The sequence below is a fragment of the Saimiri boliviensis genome, chromosome 14, assembly GCF_048565385.1.
Source record: "Saimiri boliviensis isolate mSaiBol1 chromosome 14, mSaiBol1.pri, whole genome shotgun sequence".
Taxonomy (NCBI): domain Eukaryota; kingdom Metazoa; phylum Chordata; class Mammalia; order Primates; family Cebidae; genus Saimiri; species Saimiri boliviensis.
The window spans coordinates 76,743,692-76,769,244 of record NC_133462.1 but is presented as its reverse complement, the minus strand read 5'-3'; the positions used below and the strand labels follow the sequence as shown (position 1 = coordinate 76,769,244).

Below are 25,553 nucleotides of genomic sequence, written 5' to 3'. Positions count from 1 at the left end.
TTGTTGGATTTGGTTTAGTATTGGCTATGGAAACACTGATGTCTCTGCTTCATTTTTTTATTCTTATATTATTATTATTATTAAACCTGGTTTCCAAGGAGTTGCCCCTGTGTCTGCATATAATTTAGTGGTCAGGACCAAGCGGGGTGGCTCACACCTGTAATCCCAGCACTTTGGGAGTCTGAGGTGGGTGGATTACCTAATGTCAGGAGTTCGAGACCAGCCTGTCCAGCATAGTGAAACCCTGTATCTACTAAAAATACAAAAAAAAAAAATAGCCAGGTGTGGTGGCGGGCACCTGTAATCCCAGCTATTCAGGAGGCTGAGGCAGGAGAAACACTTGAACCCAGGAGGCAGAGGTTGCAGTGAGCTGAGATTGTGCCACTGCACTCCATCCTGGGAAACAGAGCAAGACTTCTATCTCAGATAATAATAATAATTTAGTGGTCACCTAATGATTTGAACAGAGGTTATGCTCAAACATCTTGATTGGGAAAAGCCTCACATTGATTTGTATGTAAGTTGGGGAATGTATATACAAAGTTGCTGTTAATTTTCATGTCATCCTTAGCTTTTACTTTTTGCTAGACTATTGGATCTTCTCTGTCCATTTGCATAGTAACCCAGTTAGCCATGGATGGTAGAGAGCTTATTTCCGCCCTTTTATGGCTTTCGAGTTTCCAGGATATGCCTGTTAAATTTCTGGTTGTCTGCCAATCGTCTCAGCCAGGTCCATACCTTGGGTTTACAAAGCTGTGCGTTTTTCCTGTTCTTTCCTAACTGAATTCACCACTCAGAGTAGTTTTTACCTACTGATTAACATTGAGTCTGTTCCCTCTGGCAACAACACTGCTGGTTTTTGTGACCAACCTTGAACTAATAAAACCATTCTCACCAACCAAGTTGATCGTAGTGTAGTGGTGGGTGTGTGAATAACCTCGACTCCCCTTACCCTAATCTGAAGCTCTAGCACTTTTTCAACGGTAAACATTTCTTGTTTTTTGCATTTGATCCATTTCCAGTACCCTGGAATGTTGGTTTTTGACAATCTCGTTCAGGTTTGTACTTGTTTTTTTATGGAGAGGAATTTAACCTCTTCATGCCACCACAACTACAAGTCCTTTTCTGTGTTTACATTTGTTTATTCAACTTTATTTTCCACATCTTCTATATCCATATTTACTTTTCCCTTTCTGTCAGAAACTGAGAGAGATTTTAGTCCTCTACAATTGTGTTATCAGTTGACCCTTTTATTTTAAACAGTTTTGCATTGTGTATTTCTGTGTTTTATTAAAATGTTGTGTATTATATTTTTTGGTTAGTATAAAATGTATTACTTTGCCCAGTTTAAAGCCATAATGCTGTTCTTATATTTTTCACTCATGCTGAATGTTTGTTTGGATTTCTCTGATGTTCTTTTAGGCTGGACTTAGGTAATAGTGACACAGAGTTCATCTGTCATCAGTTCCAAGACTACTAGTTTTGGTGATTCACTAGAAATATTCAGAGTACTCAGCACATGTACTCATGACTAAGATTTGTTTTTTTTTGTTCTGGTTTTTTTTTTTTTGAGGCAGAGTTTCGCTCTTGTTACCCAGGCTGGAGTGCAATGGCGCGATCTCGGCTCACCGCAACCTCCGCCTCCTGGGCTCAGGCAATTCTCCTGCCTCAGCCTCCTAAGTAGCTGGGATTACAGGCACGCACCACCATGCCCAGCTACCTTTTTGTATTTTTAGTAGAGACGGGGTTTTACCTTGTTGACCAGGATGGTCTCGATCTCTCGACCTCGTGATCCACCCGCCTCGGCCTCCCAAAGTGCTGGGATTACAGGCTTGAGCCACCGCACCCGGCCCGCTTATAAGTGTTTTCTAACAGGGAAGCTCATTAGAGACTCGGTGATCAGTTTCTACTGGGGACTAAGTATTTAGGCATCTTTTGCCTAGTATATACTAAAATCCCAGTCTTCCAGAGGGAAAGCAGGTGTCCAGCATTAACCACATCGTTTGCACAATGTATACACAGTAAACCACCATTATTAATTAGGGAACAGTAGGAACACTTCTGAAAGCCAAGTTCCCAGATACCAGACAAGGGCCAGCCTTGCAAGGAGTTTTATTTAAGTATAGCAGTCTCAGGCCTGCTGTATTAAATTCTTTAATTCTTTTCTATACAACATCTTTGTCTTTTTTTTTCTTTTTTTTTTTTTTTTTTAATTGAACTACTTCTGGTGTTTCACTCATGAGTATAATGACCAAACTTCTTTTGTTGGCTTTTTTGCAATTAGGGGTTTGAACCCCAAATGATTTAAAAATAATTTTCTCTTAATTTGGAAGTAATGTAATTTTATTCATATATGAAATTAGGGATCATCATTTATAGTTTTGGTTTTTGTTTCAAAAAAAAAATCTTTCTGTTGTTTTTCTAAGCCAAAAATAAAGTATGTGCTTGTTTTCAAACTCTAATAGACAAAATACTGTACTGTGATTTAAATTACATGCTTGGAAGTTTTATATTTGACTATTCTTTGTATCTCCCACACATCATAATGCCTTTTTTCTTTTCTCAGCACGATTACGTGGTGTTCATGATGGTTTGTTCACTGGACAAATAGATGCTGTGGATACTCTTAATGCTACTTACAGAGTAACTTTTGATAGGACAGGACTTGGAACCCATACCATCCCTGACTATGAAGTTCTTGTAAGTAGTATTTCATAATACATTTGTGTTTTATGCCTGTTAAATATGTTATGTAGAGTTTTTTTTAGAAATTGTGTTTTATGATAGAATTGACTTTAGCTCACAGAGGAAGAGATCCTTAGCGGTCCCCAGCCCTATCTGCTAGACCCCTAGTTCAGAAATATATTTAAGTCTTCTGTTTTCCAGGAACTGGGATTCGTCTGTTGGACCTTAATGACACAGCACTTTAGTATAACCAAACTGATGAGTCCTGATGAAATAACCTTGGAGAAGAAGCTACATAACATTTTCATTGCAGCTGTTAGGTTAAAGTGTAGTCCTCTTGCTAAATTATTTTTAAAGTATGAAGTAACATCATGTGCTTATTTGTTCTCCTGTTTTATCTTCAGAGGTATGCAGGATGGGTGTTAATTACCTTCACTTTTTGCGTGGTGAAACTCAGACATCTCAGACATAAAGTACAATTTGTAATTTATTCAAGGCTCTAGATCTGGTTTTCTGTTAGGCTGAAACTCGAATCAACAATCTTGCTCTGTTGCCCAGGCTAGCATGAAGTGGTGTGATCCTGGCTCACTGCAACCTCCACCTAGAAAATATATATATATATATATTTCTCTATCTCCTAAATGCAGAAATACAGTATTTCTTGATATCTCTCCACAATAGGAAAGAAAGAAAATTGGAACTAAATATATAGCAAAGTACACTGTTCTTAAGTTTTTACATTAAAGGGTGAAATCTTTAAACTCTCTTTTTAAAAAAAGTAAATTGGCCAGGTGCAGTGGCTCATGCTTGTGATCCCAACACTTTGGGAGACTGAGGCTGGCAGATCACCTGAGGTCAGGAGTTCAAGACCAGCCTGGCTAACATGGTGAAACCCTGTTTCTAGTAAAATACAAAAAATTAGCTGGGTGTGGTGGTGCACACCTGTAACTCCAGCTACTCGGGAGGCTGAGGCAGGAGAATTGCTTGAACCCAGGAGGTGGAGGTTGCAGTGAGCCGAGATTGTGCCATTGCACTCCAGCTTGGGCAACAAGAGTGAAACTCCATCTCAAAAAAACAAACAAAAAAACAAGTAAACTGCGTCTCTGTTTAATTAATTTAACTATTTTTATGAGATCACCCAAATATTTCTCCCTGACTAAATAAGAGTTAATTTTAGTTATTGTAGGATATATTCAGACAGCCTAAATGAAGATAACCAAAGGTGGCCATAGAACACTTTAATATTAATTTTTGATTCTCTAAACTATTTTGGCCTTTTTTTTTTTTATTTCTTTTTTTCTTTTGTAGGTTCATTCTTTTGGGAGTAAAGTAGTGTTTTCATATTCTGTTTTATGTTCTAGCCTTTGATCTGTATAGACTAATATACTACTCTATAAAATATAAGTAATAAATTCTATATGAATCATAGAATATGTGTGAGTATATATCTCAAGCTGAAGCCCAGTGATTATAAAGCATAAATGATTGGTAAATTTCAAGTTTTGTGGATTATTCTGTTTTCTCAGAGTAACGAGCCTCATGAGACAATGCCAATTGCTGCCTTTGGACAAAAACAGCGGCCTTCTCGATTTTTTATGACCCCACCACGTTTACATTATACTCCTCCTCTCCAGTCACCAATTACAGTAAGCATATTTTAGAAATACCATCAATAATTTGATTGATTATTATAAAGGTGAACTTTGTTCTTAAGAAATACACATCTACTACAACAACTTCAAAAGGTATGCACACTATTTTGAGTTGAAAATGTTAAATAAAATAAATACTTGCTTCAACTCCAGAAATATTTCCTTTTCATTGGATTTTATAACAATTTTCTCTTTTTCTGAAAATAAGATACCTCCTCTGAATAGTCAATGATTAAATGATTCTCTTTTATTCCCATAGGATAATGATCCTTTATTAGGACAGTCGCCATGGAGAAGTAAAATTTCTGGCTCTGACACTGAAACATTAGGTGGTTTTCCAGTAGAATTTCTTATACAAGTGGTAAGAATTGTTCTGAATATCTTGGCAGTTTGTCTAAAAACTCAATGTCTTCTGTGTTATTAAAGTTGAAAATTTTTCTAGGACCACATATTTATCACCGTGTAGGTTTTAAGAACTGCTATTTCCAACAAAGCCTGAAAATAAAAGTTATAAAAACCAAAAAAAAGAGTTACAGATCTTTCTTCTTGAGCTTTGTCTTGTGTCTTTGTCTGAGTTCTTATTATTCTGCTATTTTAAGGGCTCAAACATTCTAGCGTATGTTCTGTGAAATTCTGAATGTTTGGCTGTTAATAACTTGGATAACTATGAAGGCTTTTATTTAGTAACCTCAGCATATTCTGCCATCATCAGTCAATTCAACAGTTATGATGCTTATATGGTTAGAATAAATTTTATTTCTTTTCAGAGACTAGAAACAGGTATTCACTTGCTAAGTACTAAGAAATCTAAGCCTAAACTGAAATAAGTGGAGAAGTATTATATTGGAAAGTTTTCTTAATAGTCAGACTCTTAAAAATGTAATGAGTTTGAAAATTAGATTAAATAATTTTTTTAGTTTGAATCATAGTCTACTCATGTATTGTTTCATTTCTTTTCCTTTTTGGAAAATAAAAACTACTTTGGCTTGGAGTAGATATGATCTTTATTTTTAGTAATTTATTTTTTTTGAAACTGAGTCTCGTTCTGTCGCTCAGGCTGGAGTCCAGTGGTGTGATCTTGGCTCACTGTAACCTCCACCTCCCGGGTTCAAGCTTTTCTCCTATCTCAGCCTCCCAATTAGCTAGGATTATAGGCACATACCACCATGCCTGGCTAATTTTTTTTTTCTAATGGAGATGGGGTTTCACCATGTTGGCCAGGCTGGTCTTCAACTCCTAACCTCAAATGATTCCCCAACCTTGGCCTCCCAAAGTGCTGGGATTATAGGCATGAGCCACCGCTCCCAGCCGATATGATTTTTATAAATAAAACTGTTTACAACAGGCCAGGTGTACCTGTAATACCAGCACTGTGGGAAGCCAAGGCACATGGATCACCTGAGGTAGGGTGTTCGAGACCAGCCTGGCCAACGTGGCAAAACTCTGTCTTTACTAAAAGTACAAAAATTAGCTAGGTGTGGTGGCTTGTGCCTGTAGTCCCAGCTACTTGGGAGGCTGAGGTCAGAGGATTTCTTAAGCCCAGGAGGTTGAGGCTGTAGTGAGTCAAGATCATGCCACTGCACTCCAGCCTGGGCTACAGAGGAAGACCCTGTTCTCAGAAACAAAACAAAACACAACAAAAAGGGCCAGGCTCGGTGGCTGACACCTGTAATCCCAGCACTTTGGGAGGTTGAAGCAGGCAGATTGCTTGCAGTCAGGAGTTCCAGACCAGCCTGGCCAACATGGTGAAACCCTGCCTCTACTGAAAATATTAATACAAATATTAGCCAGGTGTGGTGGACTGTGCATGTAATCCTAGCTACTCGGGATGCTGAGGTACAAGAATTGCTTGAACCCAAGAGGCAGAGGTTGCCTGGGTGACGTAGCAAGACTCCAACTCAAAATATTTAAAAAAAAAAAAAAAAAGGGAGGCCGAGGCAGGCGGATCATGAGGTCAAGAGATTGAAACCATCTTGGGCAACATGATGAAATCCTGACTCTACTAAAAATACAAAAATTAGCCAGGCCTGGTGGCGGACATCTGGAATCCCAGCACTCAGGAGGCTGAGGCTGGAGAATTGCTTGAACCTTGAGGTGGAGGTTGCAGTGAGCTGAGATCTCCAGCGTGGGCAACAAGAGCAAAACTAACTAACTCTCTCTCTCTCTCTCTCTCTCTCTCTCTCTATATATATATATATATATATATATATATATATATATATATATATAAAACATAATCCATGAAAATATTCATAGTGTTTACCTTTTGCAGTTGATGTTATTTTGAGGAAAAGTCTTGTCAGTTGTGTGTGTGTATGTGTATAGTATTCTGTGTTCCTCAATCACATTTTTTAAATTCATTTTTAAATTTTTATTTATTTATTTATATGAGACAGAGTCTTGTTCTGTCTCCCAGGCTGGAGTGCAGTGGCATGATCTCAGCTCACTGCAGCCACTGCCTCCTGGGTTCCAGTGATTCTTCCATATCAGCCTCCCAAGTAGCTGGGATTATAGGCATACGCCACCAAGCCCCGCTAATTTTTTTTTATTTTTAGTAGAGATGGAGTTTCACAATGTTGGCCAGGCTGGTCTCGAACTTCTGACCTCAAGTGATCTGCCCTTCTCGGCCTCCCAAAGTGCTAGGATTACAGGTATGAGCCACTGCACCTGGCCTATTTATTTATTTTTTTAAGACAAGGTCTCGCTCTGTTGTCCAGGCTGGGGGATAGTGGTGCCATCATGGCTCACTGCAGCCTTAACCTTCCGGGCTCGGACAGTCATCCCACCTCAGCCTCGCAGGTAGCTGAGACCCCAGGCATGTACCACGACTCCCAGCTAATATGTTTTTTATTAGTTTTGTAGAGATGGGGTCCCACTATGTTACCCAGGCTAGCCTCGAACTCCTGGGCTCAAATGATCCTCCCATCTTGGTCCTCCAAAGTGCTGAGATTACAGGCTTAGGCCATCATGCCTAGCTAATGATACATTGTTAGTTATCTTTGCAATATAAAATTTCTTATACCTTTGGCTTCTCAAGGCAGATGGATGTTTTTATATGAAAGATTGAAAATGTGATGAAAGCCAAGACTTACTCTTTCCACGACACTTGTTTTTAATTCTTTCTTTTAAATAGTGGAAGTATAAACAAAGCTAGTATTTTATATTTGAACAGGTGTTGTGTGTGTGTTGGAGAGAGTTTGTGAGAGAGAGAGAGAGAGAGAGAGAGAGATCTGTAAAAGAGGGATCCAGAAGCTAAGTACTACTACACTATGTCTAAAGTATTTTTATTGACTTTTGTTATATTTGATTTTTAATTCAAAACACTTTATTTTTTAGAGCAGTTTTAGATTCATAGCAAAATAGAAAAGAATATACAGATATATCCCATATACTTCTTGACCCCACACATGTGTAGTCTGCCCCCATTATCTCCCCCAGCAGAGTGGTACATTTGTTACAATCAATGAACCTTCATTAACACATCATTTCACCTAAAGACCATAGTTCACATTAATGTATTTAAAGATGTGGAACATTTTAAGAGTTTTGACAAATGTATAATGACATGTATCCACCATTATGTATCATATAGAGTTGTTTTCGCTGCCCTAAAAATCTGTTTCACCTTTTATCCCTTTCCCTGAGCCCCAGAAGTCACTGATGTTTGTCTTTTGCAGACTGTCACATATTTGAAGTCATATGGTATATAGCCTTTTCATATTGGTTTCTTTCACTTACTAATACACATTTAAGTTTCTTTCATGTCTTGATAGTTCATTTCTTTTTAGCATTGAGTAATATTACATTGTCGGGATGTACCACAGTTTATTTTCTCATTGACAAACTGAAAGATATCTTGGTTGCATTCAAATTTTGGCAATTAAGAATAAAACTGCCATAAATATCTGTGTGCAGGTTTTTGTATAGACATAAGTTTTCACCTCCTTTGTGTAAATACCAAGGAGTGTAATTGCTGGATCATATGCTGAGAGTATGCTTGGTTGTATAAGAAACTGACAAACTGTTCTAAAGTGGTGGTACCATTTTGCATTCCCAGCAACAGTGAATGGGATTTCCTGTTGTTCCACATCCTCGTCAGCATTTGGTGTTGTCAGTGTTCTGGATTTTGGCCATTCTAATAGGTTTGTTGTGGTATCTCATTATTTAAATTTGCATTTCCCTGATAACATATTTCCTCATTGAGCATCTTTCCATATGCTTATCTGCCATCTGTATATCTTCTTTCGTGAGGTGTCTGTTAAGGTGTTTGGCTCAGTTTTAAAATCCAATTGTTTTCTTATTGTTGGGTTTTAAGAGTTCTTTGTATATTTTGGAAAGCAGTTCCTTATCAGATGTATATTTTACAAATATTTTCTCCCAGTCTGTGACTTGTCTTTTCATTCTCTTTATAATGTCTTTGACCAAGCAGAAGTTTTTTATTTTAATGAAGTTCAGCTCATCAATTCATTCTTTCATGGATCATGCCTTTGGTGTCATATCTAAAGTGTTGTCACAAAACCAAAGTCATCTAGATTTTTTTTCCTGTGTTACTTTCTAGAGGTTGGTTGGTTTGTTTGTTTTTGAGACGGAGTTTTGCTTTTGTTGCCCAGGCTGGAGTGCAGTGACACCATCTCAACTCACCGCAACCTCTACCTCCCAGATTCAAGCGATTCTCTTGCCTCAGCCTGCTGAGTAGCTGGAATTACAGGCATGTGCCACCACACCCAGCTAATTTTGTATTTTTAGTAGAGATGGGATTTCTCCATGTTGATCAGATTGGTCTCGAACTCTTGACCTCAGGTGATCTGCCTGCTTGGGCCTCCGAAAGTGCCGGGATTACAGGCGTGAGCCACTGGACTGGCCACTTTATAGTTTTACAGTTTTGGATTTTACTTCTGTGTTTGTGATTCCCTTTGTGAAAGGTATAAGGTTTTTTGTCTAGATTCTTTTTTTTTTTTTTTTTTTGGTATGTGGATGTCCAGTTGTTACCAGCACCATTTTTGAAAAGACTGACTTTTCTCCACTGTTGCCAATTTGCTGGGCAACTGCTTTTGCTCATTTGTTGAAGATCAGTTGACTGTTTATGTGGATTTATTTATGGGCTCTCTATTCTGTTCCATTGATCTATTTATTTTATTTTTTGCCACTACCACACTGTCTTGATTACTGTAGCTTTATAGTATCTTTCAAAGTTGAGTAGTGTCAGTCCTTCATCTTTGTTGTTCTACTTCTGTGTTGTGTTGGCTATAGTAGGTCTTTTGCCTTTCAGTGTAGACCAGAATCATTTTCTTAATATCCATAAAACAGTTTGCTGGGATTTTGACTTGTATTGCATTGAATTTATAGAACAAATTGGAAAGAACTGGTATCTTGACAGTGTTGTGTCTTCTTATCCATGAACATGGAATATCTCTTATTTATTTAGATCTTTTATTTCTTTCATTAGAGTTTGATAGTTTTGCTCATATAGGTCTTACACATAGTTTGTTAGATTTATAAAAGTATTTAATTTTGGAGGGTGTTAAGGTAAACAATATTGTATTTTTAATTTCACATTCTACTTGTTTATTGTTGATATATGACAAAGCAATTGACTTTTGTATGTTAACTTTGTATGCTGCAACTTTGCTATAGTCACTTAGTTCCAGGGATTTTTTTTTGTCAGTTCTTTCAGATTGTCTACATAGATAGTCATGTCACCCGCCTAAAACAGTGTTTTTTTTCCTTCCCAATTATTCTACGTTTTATTTCTCTTTCTTGTCTTATTGCATTAGCTAGAACTTCTAGTATGATGTTGAAAAGGAGTGATAAGAGAGGACAGTGTCGCCTTGTTCGTGATCTTAGTGGGAAAACTTCTAGTTTCTCACCATTAAGTATGATATTAAATATGGGGAGGTTTTTTTTGTAGATATCTTTTATCAGGTTGTGGAAGTTGTCTATTCCTAGTTTAGTGAGAGTTTCTCATGAGTGAGTGTTGAATTTTGTCAGATACTTTGCCTGTATCAGTCTGATTATGTGATTTTTCTTTAGCCTACTGATGTGAGGGATTATATTAATTAATTTTCAAACATTGAATCAGCCTTGCATACTTCAGATAAATCCCACTTGGCTGTGATCTTAAATCCTTTTATACATCATTGGACTCAATTTGCTAGTATTTTATTGAGAATTTTTGTGTCTGTGTTTATGAGAGATACTAGGCTATAGTTTTTTTTGTTTCCTTTTTTGACAAGGGATCTGTGTTGCCCAGGCTGGGCTCAGACTCCTAAGTACAAGTGATCCTCCCACTTTAGCCTCCCAGTAGCTAGGATTATGAGTACATTCCATTGTGCCTGGCTTATAGTTTTCTTTATAGTGTCTTTGTCAGAGTTTGGTATTAAGGTAATGATAACCTGGGAGAATGAGTTAGGAAGTATTTCCTGTACTACTATCCTCCAAAACATTGTAGATATTGGGTGTAATTTCTTCCTCAAATGTTTAGTAGAGTTCCTCAGTGAACCCATCTGGGCCTGGTGCTTTCTGTTTTGAAAGGTTATTAATTATTGACTCAATTCATTTAATAGAAGCCTATTCAGAGCCTCTCCATTTTTTTCTTGTGTGAGTTTTGGAAATTGTGTCATTCAAGGAATTTGTTCATTTTATTAAGGTTATCAAATTTGTGGACATAGAGTTATTTATAGTATTCTTTTATTATCTTTTTAAAGTCCATAGGATCTATAGTGATGTCCCATTTTCATTTCTGAAGTTAATAATTTGTGTCTTCTCTCTTTTTTCTTAGCCTAGCTAGAGGCTTATCAATATCATTGATCTTTTTTAAGAATCAGCTTTTGGTTTTGTTAATTTTTTTTTCTATTTCCTTTTTTCAATTTTATTGATTTCTGTTCTAATTTATATTGTTTCTTCTGCTTATTTTGTATTCAATTTTCTTTTCTTTTCTTTTAGTTTCCTAAGGTGGAAGCTTAAATTACTGATTTTAGGTCTTTTTTCTTTACTAACATATGCATTTGATACTGCAGATTTCCCACTAAGCATTGCTTTTGTTGCATCCCACAAATTTTGACAAGTTGTCTTTTTATTTTTATCTACTTCAGAATTTTTTTCCATTTCTATTTTAGATTACTTTTTTGACTCATGTATTATTTAGACGTGTCTTCAGATTTTACAGCTTTCTTTGTTATTGATTTCTAGTAGAGTTTTGTAGTGGTCTAAGAGCATACATTGTATGATTTTTGTTCTTTTAATTTTGTTAAGGTGTGTTTTGTGGCCCAGAATGAGATCATCATGAATTTTCCTTACAGCCTTTGGTAGAAAGAATATTCTGCAGTTATTCGATGAAGTAGTCTATAGATGTCAATTATATTCAGTAAATTGATGGTATTGTTGGTTTAACTGTGTCCTTGCTGATTTTCTGCCCATTGGATTGGTTTATTTCTGATAGAGAGATCAAAATCTCCAACTATAATGGTGGATTGATCTGTTTGTCAATAGTTTGTCCATCATTTTACCTCATGTTTTGATGTTCACTTGTTAGGTACATAAATATTAAGTATTGTTGGTGGGGTATGGTGGCTCATGCCTGTAATTCCAGTGCTTTGGGAGGCCAAGGCAGGCAGATCAGTTGAGGTCAGGAGTTCAAGACCAGCCTGGCCAACATGGTGAAACCCCATCTCTACTAAAAATACAAAAATTAGCCAGGTGTGGTGGCGAGCGCCTGTAATCCTAGCAATTCAGGAGGCTGAGATAGGAGAATTGCTTGAACCCAGGAGGTGGAGGTTGCAGTGAGCCAAGATCATGCCACTGCACTCCAGCCTGGGTAACAGAGCAACACTCTGTCTCAAAGAAAAACAAAAAATTAAGTATTGTTATGTCTTCTTGGAACATTGACCCCTTTCTTATTATGTAATGCCCCTTTTTCTTCCTTACATGTTTTCTTGCTCTGGAGTCTGCTTTGTCTGAAATTAATATAACTGCTCCTGCTTTCTTTTGATTAGTGTTAGCATGGCATATTCTATATCCATTTACTTTTTTTTTGAGATGGAGTCTCACTCTGTCACCCAGGCCTGAGTGCAGTGGCATGATCTCGGCTCACTGCAACCTCTGCCTCCCAGGGTTTAAACAATTCTCCTGCCTCAGCCTCCCGAGTAGCTGGGATTACAGGCACCTGCCAACACCCAGCCAATTTTTGTATTTTTAGTAGAGTTGGGGTTGCACCATGTTGCCCAGGATGGTCTCAATCTCTTGACTTCATGATCCACTTGCCTTGGCATCCCTTGTTTTTTTTTTTTTTTTTTTTGAGACAGAGTCTTGCTCTTTTGCCCAGGCAACCTCTGCCTCCTGGCAATTCTTGTGCCTCAGCCTACCACATAGATAGGATTATATGTGTGGTCTACGACACCTGGCTAATACTTGTATTTTCAGTAGAGGCAGGGTTTCACCATGTTGGCCAGGCTGGTCTGGAACTCCTAACTGCAAGCAATCTGCCTGCCTCAACTTCCCAAAGTGCTAGGATTACAGGCGTCAGCCACCGAGCCTAGCCCTTTTTGTTGTGTTTTGTTTTGTTTCTGAGAACAGGGTCTTCCTCTGTAGCCCAGGCTGGAGTGCAGTGGCATGATCTTGACTCACTATGGCCTCAACCTCCTGGGCTTAAGCATTCCTCTCACCTCAGCCTCCCAAGTAGCTGGGACTACAGGCACAAGCCACCACACCTGCTAATTTTTTATCTTTTCGTATAGACATGGGGTGTCACTGTAGCCCAGTCTGGTCTTGAACTACTTGGCTCAAGCAATGGGACCCTCCTCGGCCTCCCAAAGTACTGGGATTATAGGCATGAGCCACCACACCTAGTCTCCATCCATTTACTTTTTTTTTTTTTTTTGAGATGGAGTTTTGCTCTTGTTACCCAGGCTGGAGTGCAATGGCATGATCTCGGCTCACAGCAACCTCTGCCTCCTGGGTTCAGGCAATTCTCCTGCCTCAGCTTCCTGAGTAGCTGGGATTACAGGCACGCACCACCATGCCCAGCTAATTTTTTATATTTTTTAGTAGAGACGGGGTTTCACCATGTTGACCAGGATGGTCTTGATCTCTTGACCTCATGATCCACCCACCTCGGCCTCCCAAAGTGCTGGGATTACAGGCTTGAGCCACCGCGCCCTGCCCCATCCATTTACTTTTAATCTATCTGTGTCTTTATACTTAAAAGTAGATTTCAAAGTGATTATTGATATAGTTAAATTAATATCTATCATATTTATTACTATTTTGTATTTGTTGCTCATATTCCTTGTTCTTGTTTTTACATTCCACTCTGTTTTTTACCTTTCATGGTTTAATTACTTTATATAATTCAATTTTTCTCTGCTTTCTTAGCATGTTGGTTATACTTTTTTTCTTTTACGTTTCTTTAATGGTTGCTCTAGAGTTTACATGATATACTTTTACAACTAATCCACATCCACTTTCAGATAACACCAGACAGCTTCATGGGTAGTACTAGTACCCAGTAATAACAAAATAATCCTAATTCACCCCTCCCTTTTTTTCGTATCACTGCTTTCACTATTTTATCTATACCTAAGCATGCATAAGCATATATACACATAATCATACATAATCAAATACACTGTTGCTGTTATTGTTTTGAACAAACTGTTATGTGTTGGAATAAGGAAAATAGAAGTTTTTATTTTACCTTCAACTTATTCTTTCTTTGATATACTTCCTTTATTTATATCTGAGTTTCTGATATGTGTCATCTTCTTTTTCTCTGAAGAACATAATTTAACATTTCTGGCTGGATGCAGTGGCTCATGCCTGTAATCCTAGCACTTTGGGAGGCCGAGGTGGGCAGATTGCTTGAGGTCAGGAGTTCAACACTAGCCTGACCAATATGGTGAAACCCTGTCTCTACTAAAAATACAAAAATTAGCCAGGTGTGGTGGCGTGTGCCTATAGTCCCAGCTACGTGGGAGGCTGAGGCATGAGAACTGCTTGAACCCAGGAGGTGGAGGTTGCAGGGAGCAGAGATTGTGCCATTGCACTCCAGCCCGGGCAACAGATCAAGATTCCGTCTTTAAAAAAAAGAAAGAAAACATTTCTTATAAGGCAGGCCTACTAGTGACAGATTTTCTCAAGTTTTTTCTCTGAGAAGGTCTTCATTTCTCTTTCACTTAAAAATTTTTATTTTTTATTGTAGAGATAAGGTCTAGCTGTGTTTCTCAGGCTGCTCTGGAACTTCTGAGCTTAAGCAGTCCTCCCTCTTGGCCTTCCAAAATGCTACGATTACAGGTGTGAGCCTTGATGCCCAGTCCTGTTTTACTTTGGAATGATAATTTCATCGGGTGCAGAGGTTTTAGACTGCCAGATTTTTTTTTCTGTCAACACAGGATATCTTCCTCCAGGATCTTCTTGCATGTCTGGTTTCTGAGGAGAGGTCAGATGAAATTCTTATCTTTGCTTATGTATCAGTGAACTGTTTTCTTTCAGGACTTTTTTTCTTTTTTCCTTTTTTTAAATATGTGGAGACGGTTTTGCTATGTTGCCCAGGCTGGTCTCGAACTGCTGGGCTCAAGCAATCTGCCTGCCTCAACCTCCCAAAGTGCGGTGATTAGAGGCGTGAGCCGCCATAGCTGGGCCAGAATTTTTTCATTATCATGGATTTTCTGTAGTTTGAATATTATATGTAAATGTTGAGGGTTTTGTGGCATTTTTCCTGTATGGTATTCTCTGAGCTTCTTAGATCTTTGGTTTGGTATCTGACATTAATTTGGGGAAAATTCTCATATTTCAGATATTTCTTCCTTTTTTCTCTCTTTTGTCTCCTTCTTGTATTTCATTAAAGCTTAATTTATACCTTTTGTAGTTGTCCCACAGTCCTTGGACATTCTGTGCTGATTTTTTCGGTCTTTGTTCTCTTTGCTTTTTAGTTTTGGAAGTTCCTATTAATATATCCTCTTCTGAGGTAACTCTTGTGGAAGAAAAAAAAAGAAAAAGAAATAATATATCCTCACGCTCGAGCAATTTTCATCTCTCTGCTTGCATTGCCCATCTGTTCTTGCATACTATTTTATCCATTAGAGGCCTTAGCGTATTACTCATAGTTCTTGCAAATTTCAACATCCCTGCCATATCTGAGGCTGGGTTTTATGCTTGCTTTGTCTCTTCAAACTGTTTTTTGCCTTCTTGGTGTGCCTTGTAATTTTTTCTTGATTGCCAAACATGATAGACTATGTAAAAGGAACTGTGGTAAATAGGTTTTTGTGATAATGGTGGTAAGGTGTAGGGGATATGATGAAGCATTCTATAGTCTTGTGAGTAGGTTTCAGTCTTTTGGTCAGCCTGAGCCTCTGGACTGTGAACTTCACAAATGCATCTCAGTTTTTCCTCCTCTTAGGTGTTGCAGTATGGCTAGAGTGGGCTGGGGTTGGGTGTTTCTATTCCCCAGCGAAGGTCAGTTAGCCTCTGCTAAAACCCTAGCATGTTAGCCTCTGGTTAAATAGTTTTTCCTGAGGGCAGACCCTGCTATGAAGATCAGAATTTTGAACCAGTGAAAGCTTGTTCAGATTGACTCCTTAGTCCTTTTGACATGTTCTAGTTGCAATGGATTTTTTTTTTTTTTTTTTTGAGACGGAGTTTCGCTCTTGTTACCCAGGCTGGAGTGCAATGGTGCGATCTCGGCTCACTGCAACCTCCGCCTCCTGGGCTCAGGCAATTCTCCTGCCTCAGCCTCCTGAGTAGCTGGGATTACAGGCACGCACCACCCCGCCCAGCTAGTTTTTTGTATTTTTAGTAGAGTCGGGGTTTCACCATGTTGACCAGGATGGTCTCGATCTCTCGACCTCGTGACCCACCCACCTCGGCCTCCCAAAGTGCTGGGATTACAGGTTTGAGCCACCGCGCCCGGCCTGCAATGGATTTTTTAAATACTATTTGCTTGTCAGCTGATCAGATATATAAAATACAGTGCTACGAGGCTGGGTGTAGTGGCTCATTGTAATTCCAGCACTTTGGGAAGCCAAGGTGAGCACATCACTTGAGGTCATGAGTTCAACACCAGCTTGGCCAACATGGTAAAACGCCATCTCTTCTAAAACAAAAATGGCCAGGTGCCCTGGTTCATGCCTGTAATCCTAGCACTTTGGGAGGCCGAGGCAGGTGGATCATTTGAGGTCAGGAGTTCGAGACTAGCCTGGCCAACATGGCAAAACCCCGTCTCTACTAAAAATACAAAAATTAGCCAGGCATGGTGGTGAGCGCCCATAATCACAGCTACTGGGAGGCTGAGACAGGAGAATCACTTGAGCCTGGGAGACAGAGTTTGCAGTGAGCCAAGATTGTTCTGTTTTACTCCAGCCTGGGCAACAGAGCAAGACTCCATCTCAAAAAACAAAAACAAAAAAATTAGCCAGATGTGGTTGCATGCACCTGTAACACCTGCTACTCAGGAGGCTGAGGCAAGAATTGCTTGTACTGGGAGGCAGAAGTTGCAGTGAGCTGAGATTGAGCCACTGCACTCCAGCCTGGGCAACAGAGCGAGACTGTGTCTCAGAAGAAAAACCACACAAGACAATGCTATGCTATATATATATGTTGAAACACTAAAATCTATGCTAAAATATCTTACTAAAAATTGGAAATTTAATGTTTAACTAATATACCTAAATACCTCTGTTTATTCTAAAATATATCTTCTTTTTCTGTAGACCAGATTATCAAAAATTCTCATGATTAAAAAGGAACATATCAAGAAATTAAGGGAAATGAACACAGAAGCAGAAAAACTGGTAAGAATTTGTTCCTCTCTTTTTTTTCTTCATTTGCTTGTCTAATTTTAAAATGGTGAGACCATCTATATCTAATGATTTAAAAATATCTGTGGGAGAAAACCTTCAGATAAATATTATTTTTATATCCTCATTTGCATGAGGTTGTCCACGCCTGTAGTCCAGCTTCTTGGGAGGCTGAAGCAAAAGGATTGCTTGAGCCTAGAGTCAGAGACTGCAGTGAGCTACGATTCTACCACAACACTCTAACCTGGGTGATAGTGAGACCCTATCTCAGTAAATTAATGAATACAGGAATAGATACATACATACATGCATGCATACATACATACATACATAAAAAAGCAAATCCTCATTGCTATCACTAACTCTTGTTGTACTGAACATATGCTAAGTAAACTGGCAATGCATTGCCCCAGACCTCATTATGCCACTGACTGTACAGTTGAATAGGATTAATGGGTATGTGAGGTTCTTTGAACAGTTTACATGATTCTAGAATTGCTCAGACTGGTACCTGTGACCAAAGGAGTTGTAATAACAGAGGTTATAAAAAAATGTACCATCTCCAGTTTATTGAAGATGACCTTATAGAAGTATGAAAGGGAGGGCTCAGTGACTATGCCCAGGGACAAAGTGCTATGACTGATTATCAGTATCTGTCATGAGCAAGACTCTGTCTCCAAAAAAAAAAAATGGTTTTTTTAGAAAAATTAGCCAGGCATGATATAGTCCCAAGTACTCAGGAGACTGAGGTGGAAGGATTGCTTGAACCCAGAAGTTTGAGGCTGTGGTAAGCTAGAGTGATACCACTGAACTCCAGCTTGGGTGACAGAGCAAGACTCTATCTTGGAAAAAAAAAAAAAGACTCAAATATGTGACTGGCAGAACTAAGAAACTTTAACAAAACTATTGGTAAGGAGGTAGACAAGTAGGCATTCTTACACATAAATTGGTACACCTTTTATGAAGGGTGTATAGGGTCTCAGAAAGTGATACCCTGAAATGAAAGCCTCAGTAGCAGCTCTCCCTGACTTTTTCTGCCCACCTATCTGATCTCTCATTTTCTTCTGAGGCTAACCATAGACACCAGAATCCATCCCCCCCACAAAGCAGGTCACAGAAACCAGAACTCTTTTTCCCCGAAGCCAGCTTTACATAAAACCTGAGAATATTACTCCAGCTTCCCCGTCACCTTTCTATGTGAAAACTGGCTGTAAAGGAATTATTTGATCTACTTTGACTATAGGTCATAAGACCTTCATTCCAGACAGGATACTGCCTCATACCCAAAGGAAGGAATGCTGCAGAGACAGGCCAAGAGCACGTAGTGAAACCTCATCTCTACTCTAAAATACAAAAATTAGCTGGGCATGGTGGCACATGCCTGTAATCCCAGCTACTTGGGAGGCTGAGGCAGGAGAATCGCTTGAACCCAGGAGGCGGAGGTTACAGTGAGCCAGGCTAGCGCCATTGCACTCCAGCCTGGGTGACAGAGCGAGACTCTGACTCAAAAAAAAAAAAAATACAAAAATTAGGCTGGGTGCAGTGGCTCATGCCTGTAATTCCAGCACTTTGGGAGGCCAAGGCAGGTGGATCACGAGGTCAGGAGTTTGAGACCAGCCTGTCCATTATGGTGAAACCCCATCTCTACTAAAAATAAATTTTTAAAATATTAGCTGGGCATAGTGGTGTGTGCCTGTAGTCCTAGCTGCTCAGGAGGCTGAGGCAGGATAGTTGCTTCAGCCCAGGAGGCGGAGGTTGCAGTGAGCCAAGATTGTGCCACTGCACTCCAGCCTGGGTGACAGAATGAGACTCCATCTCAAAAAAAAAAAAAAAAAAGGGACTTTAGATCATATGGATCTAACAGGCATTTACAGAATATTTTATCCAATAACTACAGAATACCCATTCTTCTCATCAGCATATGGAATATTCTCCAAGATATTCAGTATCTTCTGAGACCATAATAGAATAAAACTAGAAAACAATACTGAGAAGAACTTTGGAAACTATACAAATATGTGGAAGTTAAGCAACATGCTCCTGAACAACCATTGAGTCAATGAGGAAATTATGATGGAAATTTTTTAAATCTTAAACAAATGAAAATGGTAATATAACATACCAATACCTGTGGAATATGGAAAAATCAACTCTAAGAGGGAAGTTTATAGCAATAGATGCCTATATCCAAAAGGTAAAAATTTCAAGTAAGCAATCTAACAATGTACCTCAAGGAACTAGAAAAGCAAGAACAAACCAAACCCAAAATTATCAGAAGGAAAAACATAATAAAGATCAGAACAGGACTAAGCAAAGTAGAGACTAAACGAAATAATACAAAGGATCGATGAAAAGTTGATTTTTTGAAAAAATAAACAAAATTTATAAACTGCTACCTATACTAGCCAAGAAAAGAAGAGATAATTGCTTATACCCAGTACTGGAGGAAAAAAAGAAAAGAAGAGAGAAGAACTAAATAAAATCAGAAATGAAAAAAGACATTACAACTGGTACCACTGAAAGACAAAATATCATCAGAGACTGTTATGAACAACTATATGCTAACAAACTGGAAAACCTAGAGAGAATGGATAAAGTCCTGGACACAAATGGACTATCAAGATTAAATCAGAAGGAAATAGAAAACCTGAAGAGACCACTAACAAGTTGTGAGATTGAGACAGTAATAAAAATAGCTCCCCAACGAAGAAAAGCCCAAGACCATGTAGATTCACTACCAAATTCTACCAAATATATGAAGAACTAATACCAATCTTCCTTCAACTATTCCAAAATATTGAAGTGGAGAGAATTCTCCCTATCTCAAGGCCAGCATTACCCTGATACCAAAACCAGATACGGACACAACTAAAAAAAACTACAGTCCAGTGTCCCGGATGAATATATACACAAAAATCCTTAATAAAATACTAGCAAACTGAATTCAACAGCACATAACAAAGATAGTATACCATTATCAAGAGGGATTTAGCCAGGCACGGTGGCTCAAGCCTGTAATCCCAACACTTTGGGAGGCCGAGGTGGGTGGATCACGAGGTCAAGAGATCGAGACCATCCTGGTCAACATGGTGAAACCCCATCTCTACTAAAAATACAAAAATTAGCTGGGCATGGTGGTGCACGCCTGTAGTCCCAGCTACTCGGGAGGCTGAGGCAGGAGAATTGCTTGAACCCAGGAGACAGAGATTGCGGTGAGCCGAGATCGTGCCATTGCACTCCAGCCTGGATAGCAAGAGTGAAACTCTGTCTCAAAAAAAAAAAAAAAAAAAAGGATTTATACTGGGGATCCAAGGATGATTTAACGTAAGTAAATCAATAAACGTATATATCACATCAACAGAATGAAGGACAAAAACCACATGATCATCCCAATAGATGCAGAAAAAACATTTGATAAAAATCCAATATTCCTTCATGATTGAAAAAAAAAAAACCGGGCCGGGCGCGGTGGCTCAAGCCTGTAATCCCAGCACTTTGGGAGGCCGAGGCGGGTGGATCACGAGGTCAAGAGATCGAGACCATCCTGGTCAACATGGTGAAACCCCGTCTCTACTAAAAATACAAAAAACTAGCTGGGCGTGGTGGCGCATGCCTGTAATCCCAGCTACTCAGGAGGCTGAGGCAGGAGAATTGCCTGAGCCCAGGAGGCGGAGGTTGCGGTGAGCCGAGATCGCGCCATTGCACTCCAGCCTGGGTAACAAGAGCGAAACTCCGTCTCAAAAAAAAAAAAAAAAAAAAGAAAAGAAAAAAAAAACCATCAGCAAACTAGTCATAGAAGAAACATACCCCAAAATAATAAAAGCCATAGATGATCTCATACTGAATGGGGAAATGTTGAAAGGCTTTCCTCTAAGAACTGGAACAAACTTTTACCATTCTTATTCAACAAAGTAATGGAAGTCATAGCCAGAGCAGTCAACCAAGGGAAAAGAAAGAAAAGCCATCCAGATCGGAAAAGAGGAGGTTAAATTGTCCCTCTTTGCAGGTGACTTCATCTTATATTTAATAAAACCATAGGACTGCAACAAAACACTCTTAGAGTTGATAAGCAAATTCAGTAAAGTTGCTGGATACAAAATCAACATAAAAAAATCAGTCATGTTTCTACATACCAATAATCAAGTAGCCAAAAAATCAAGAAGGCAGTTTCATTTACAGTAGCTACAAAGAAAAGCAAATTCTTTTGAGACAGAGTTTTGCTCTTGTTGCCCAGGCTGGAGTGCAATGATGTAATCCTGGCTCACCTGCAACCTCCGCCTCCCAGGTTCAAGCTATTCTCCTGCCTCAGCCTCCCGAGTAGCTGGGATTACAGGCATGGCACCACCACACCCAGCTAATTTTTGTGTTTTTAGTAGAGGCGGGGTTTCTCCATGTTGGTCAGGCTAGTCTCGAACTCCCAACCTCAGGTGATCTGCCCGCCTTAGCCTCCCAAAGTGTTGGGATTACAGGCGTGAGCCACTGCCCCCAGCCAGAAAATTGAATACTTAGGAATCAGTTAACCAAGGAGGTTAAAGATCTCAACAAAGAAAAGCACTGATGAAATAAATTGAAAAGGACACAAACAAATGGAAAGACATCTCATGGTCACGGATTAGAAGAATTAATATCATTAAAAATGACCATAACACAAACAAATGGAAAAATATTGCATGCTCGTGGATTGGAAGAATATTATTAAAATGACCATAGTGCCCAAAGCAATATACAGATTCAATAAAATGCCAATCAAAATACCAATGTTATTTTTACAGAAATAGAAAAAACAATCCTAAAATCTATACTGAAACAAAAAAGAGCCAGAATAGCCAAAGCAGTTCTGAGCAAAAAGAACAAATCTGGAAACATCACACTGTCTGACTTCAAATTATATTACAAGAGTACAGTAACCAAAACAGCATGATATTGGTATGAAAATAGACACATAGACCCATGGAAGAGAGTAGAGAACATAGAAATATATTTATTTATAGCCAACTGATTTTTGACAAAGGTGCCAAGAACATACATACGCTGAGGAAAAGACACCCTCTTCCATAAATGATTCTGGGAAAATTAGAAATCCATATGAAGAAGAATGAAACTGGACCCCTATCTGATCATATGCAAAACTCAAGATGAACTGAAGACTTAAACATAAGATCTGAAGCTATAAACAACAGAAGAGAACATAAGGAAAACCCTTTAGGACATTGGTTGAAGCAAAGATTTTAGGACTAAGACCTCAAAAGCACTGTCAACTAAAATAAAAATAGACAAATGGTCCAATTTTAAACTAAAACATGCACATTAAAGAAAACAGAGTGAAGAGACAGCCAGTTGAATGGGAGAAAGTATTTATAAATTATATATGCAACAATGGACTAATAAGTAGAACAACTCAACAATAAAAGTAATAATAATTCCATTAAAAAGTGAGCAAAGGACATGAATAGACAGTTCTCAGGAGAAGATATAAAGATAACTAACAAGTATATGAAAAAAATGCTCTGACTGGTGCAGTGGCTCACACCTGTAATCCCAGCACTTTGGGAGACTGAGGGGGGTGGGTCACGAGGTCAGGAGATCAAGACCAGCCTGGCCAACATAGTAAAACCCTGACTCTACTAAAAATACAAAAAGTGGCTGGGTGCCTGTAGTGGTGGTGGAAACCTGTAATCCCAGCTACTTGGGTGGCTGAGGCAGGAGAATCGCTTGAACCTGGGGGGCAGCCGTCACAGTGAGCTGAGATCCCACCGGTGTACTCCAGCCTGGGGGAACAGAGCGAGACTCCATCTCAAAAAAAAATAAAAAGCTCAACATCACTCATCATCAGGAAAATGCAAATCAAAGCCACAGTGAGATATCATCTTACCCCAGTTAGGATGGCTGTTATTAAAAAGGCAAAAAAATAACAGATGCTGGCAAGGATGTGGAGAAAAGGAAACTCTTATACGCTGTTGGTGGGAATGCAAATTAGTACAACCACTACGTACAACATATGGAGATTCCTCAAACAACTAAAAACAGAACCACCATACGATCCAGCAGTCCCACTGCTGGGTGTCTATCCAAAGGAAAAGAAAATCAGTATATTTCTGATTTTCTGCCTGCATTCACATGTTTATAATAGCACTATTTACAATAGCAAAGATATGCAATCAGCCTAAGTGTCCATCAATGGATAAATGAATAAAGAAATAGAATACTATTTCGCCGTAAGAACTAATGAAATCTTGTCGTTTGCAGCCACCTGGATGGAACTGGAGGTCATTATTTTAAGTGCAATAACCCAAGCAAAGAAAGACAAATATTTCATATTCTTACTCATGTGGGAGCTAAAAAAAACTTGAACTCATGGAAATGGAGAATAGAATGATAGAAACCAAAGGGTGTGAGGAGGAAATGAAGAGAGGTTGTTAAATGGGTACAAACAGAATAAGTAAGTTAAATTTTTGATAACAGACTAGAGTGACTATAGCAAAAATATATATTTCAAAATAGAAGAGAGGATTTTAAATGCTATAATCACATTAGAGATAATAAATACTCAAGGTAATACCTTGAGTATTTACATATATAGATTGTGTAATGATCAAGTCAGAGTATTTTGGGTAATACTCCCCCTCCCACCTTCTGGTATCTATCATTCTATTCTTCATCTCCATGAATTCGTGTTTTTTTTAGCTCCCACATGAGTAAGAATATGAGGTATTTGTCTTTCAGATTGGAATTATCTTTTCAAATGGGAATTGGGGGTTACCAAAGACATAGTGTAACATAAACTATAAGTATTTGATCAGGCCTCTTCTTGGGAATACATGTATACTTTTGCAGACTCAGAACTAGTTAATCAAAATGAAAATTATTAAGCACTCAGTATCTCCTACAGAGAATTTTTTTTTGAGGGTGTCAGAGTCTACATCTTTTGTGTTCAGTATTTTAATGAATCACTTTAAGATGGACAAAGGGTTTTACATATATGGTATACATAAAAATGTACAAAGTAGCTAGGCACAGTGGCTCACGCCTGTAATCCCAGCACTTTGGGAGGCTGAGGCGGGCAGATCACTTGAGGGTCGGGAGTTTGAGACCAGCGTGGCAGCATAGTGGAACCCCATCTCTACTAAAAATACAAAAATTAGCTGGGTGTGGTGGCACACACCTGTAATCCTAGCTACTCAGGAGGCGGAAGCAGGAGAATTCCTTGAACCCAGGAGGCGGAGGTTGGAGTGAGCCGAGATCGCACCACTGCACTCAAGCCTGGGCAACGGAGTGAGACTCTGTCTCAGAAAAAAAAAAATGTACAAAGTTGAGAGATGGCTGCCATGTTACCAAATAGAGTGATGTGACTAATGAACTATGAAGAAACTCTAAAACAAAATGAATGTATTCTCCTTTTCAAAATTATCATCTGGTTTTATCTCCAACTTTATTTTTAATAGTTTTAAAATCCATTTCAAGGTCTCTTGTTTCTCAGGGTAATACCCAAAATACTCTGACTTGATCATTATACAATCTGCGCACGTAAAACAAAATAAAAAGTAATTTGAAGACAACCTACATTTCTACCATCTTCTGTTCCTATTCAGACTAAATATTACTGGTCTTCCCATCAGATTTGTAAATATTTCAAATAAAGTATTAGTGAACAGGTGAAGTGAGCACATTTTATACATTCTAGGTGGGAATATAAGTTAATTGAAGACTTTTTGGAAGGTAACTTGGCCATATTGATGGGCCAGGGATTTTACTTTTAGAGCATCATTCCAAAGATGTGCAGGATTCCAAGGATGTTCATCACAGCATTGTTTGTAATAGCAAAAAATTGTAAATGGTTAAATGAATATCTGTCGAGGACTAGTCAAATCAATCCACACCCTTAATCATGATTTGCTAAATCTGATATTTTCCATCTTGTCCCCTAAAAACTCATATTTTTACCGACTGTTTGCTTTCAGCATCAACCTATAAGACACACAAGAAAATTTTTTATTACTTTGTGATCATACTTGTTTTTTTTATCAGAATGTATTTGTTATTTCTAATGGTTCAAATGCCTCACCTTATACATACAGGTCTAATTTGATGTCATATTTTTGCCTTATTTTTATTTTATTTTATTTATTGAGACGGAATCTAACTCTGTCCCCAGGCTGGAGTGCAGTGGCACCATCTCGGCTCACTACAACCTCTGCTTCCCAGATTCAAGTGATTCTCCTGCCTCAGCCTCCCAAGCAGCTGTGATTACAGGCAAACACCACCGTGCCCAGCTAATTTTATATTTTTTGGTAGAGACAGGGTTTTACCATGAGGGCCAGTCTTGAACTCCAGGCCTCAAGTGATCTGCCCACCTCGGCCTCCCAAAGTAAGTTTTAGGCCAGGCATGGTGGTTCATGCCTGTAATCCCACCACTTTGGGAGGCCGAGGT

General features: G+C 38.8%; 1 protein-coding gene across 2 annotated transcripts in view; it reads left to right on the top strand.

Annotated features, from left to right (window-relative positions):
* LIN9 (lin-9 DREAM MuvB core complex component) overlaps positions 1-25,553 on the top strand; it is a 77,290-nt gene that overhangs the window by 36,883 nt on the left and 14,854 nt on the right. For both annotated transcript variants that reach the window (XM_039464251.2, XM_039464252.2), the window contains 4 exons: positions 2,567-2,700; positions 4,212-4,331; positions 4,597-4,698; positions 17,039-17,119. In XM_039464251.2, the coding sequence (XP_039320185.1) occupies positions 2,567-2,700; positions 4,212-4,331; positions 4,597-4,698; positions 17,039-17,119 (437 nt within the window). The remainder of the gene's footprint in view (positions 1-2,566; positions 2,701-4,211; positions 4,332-4,596; positions 4,699-17,038; positions 17,120-25,553) is intronic.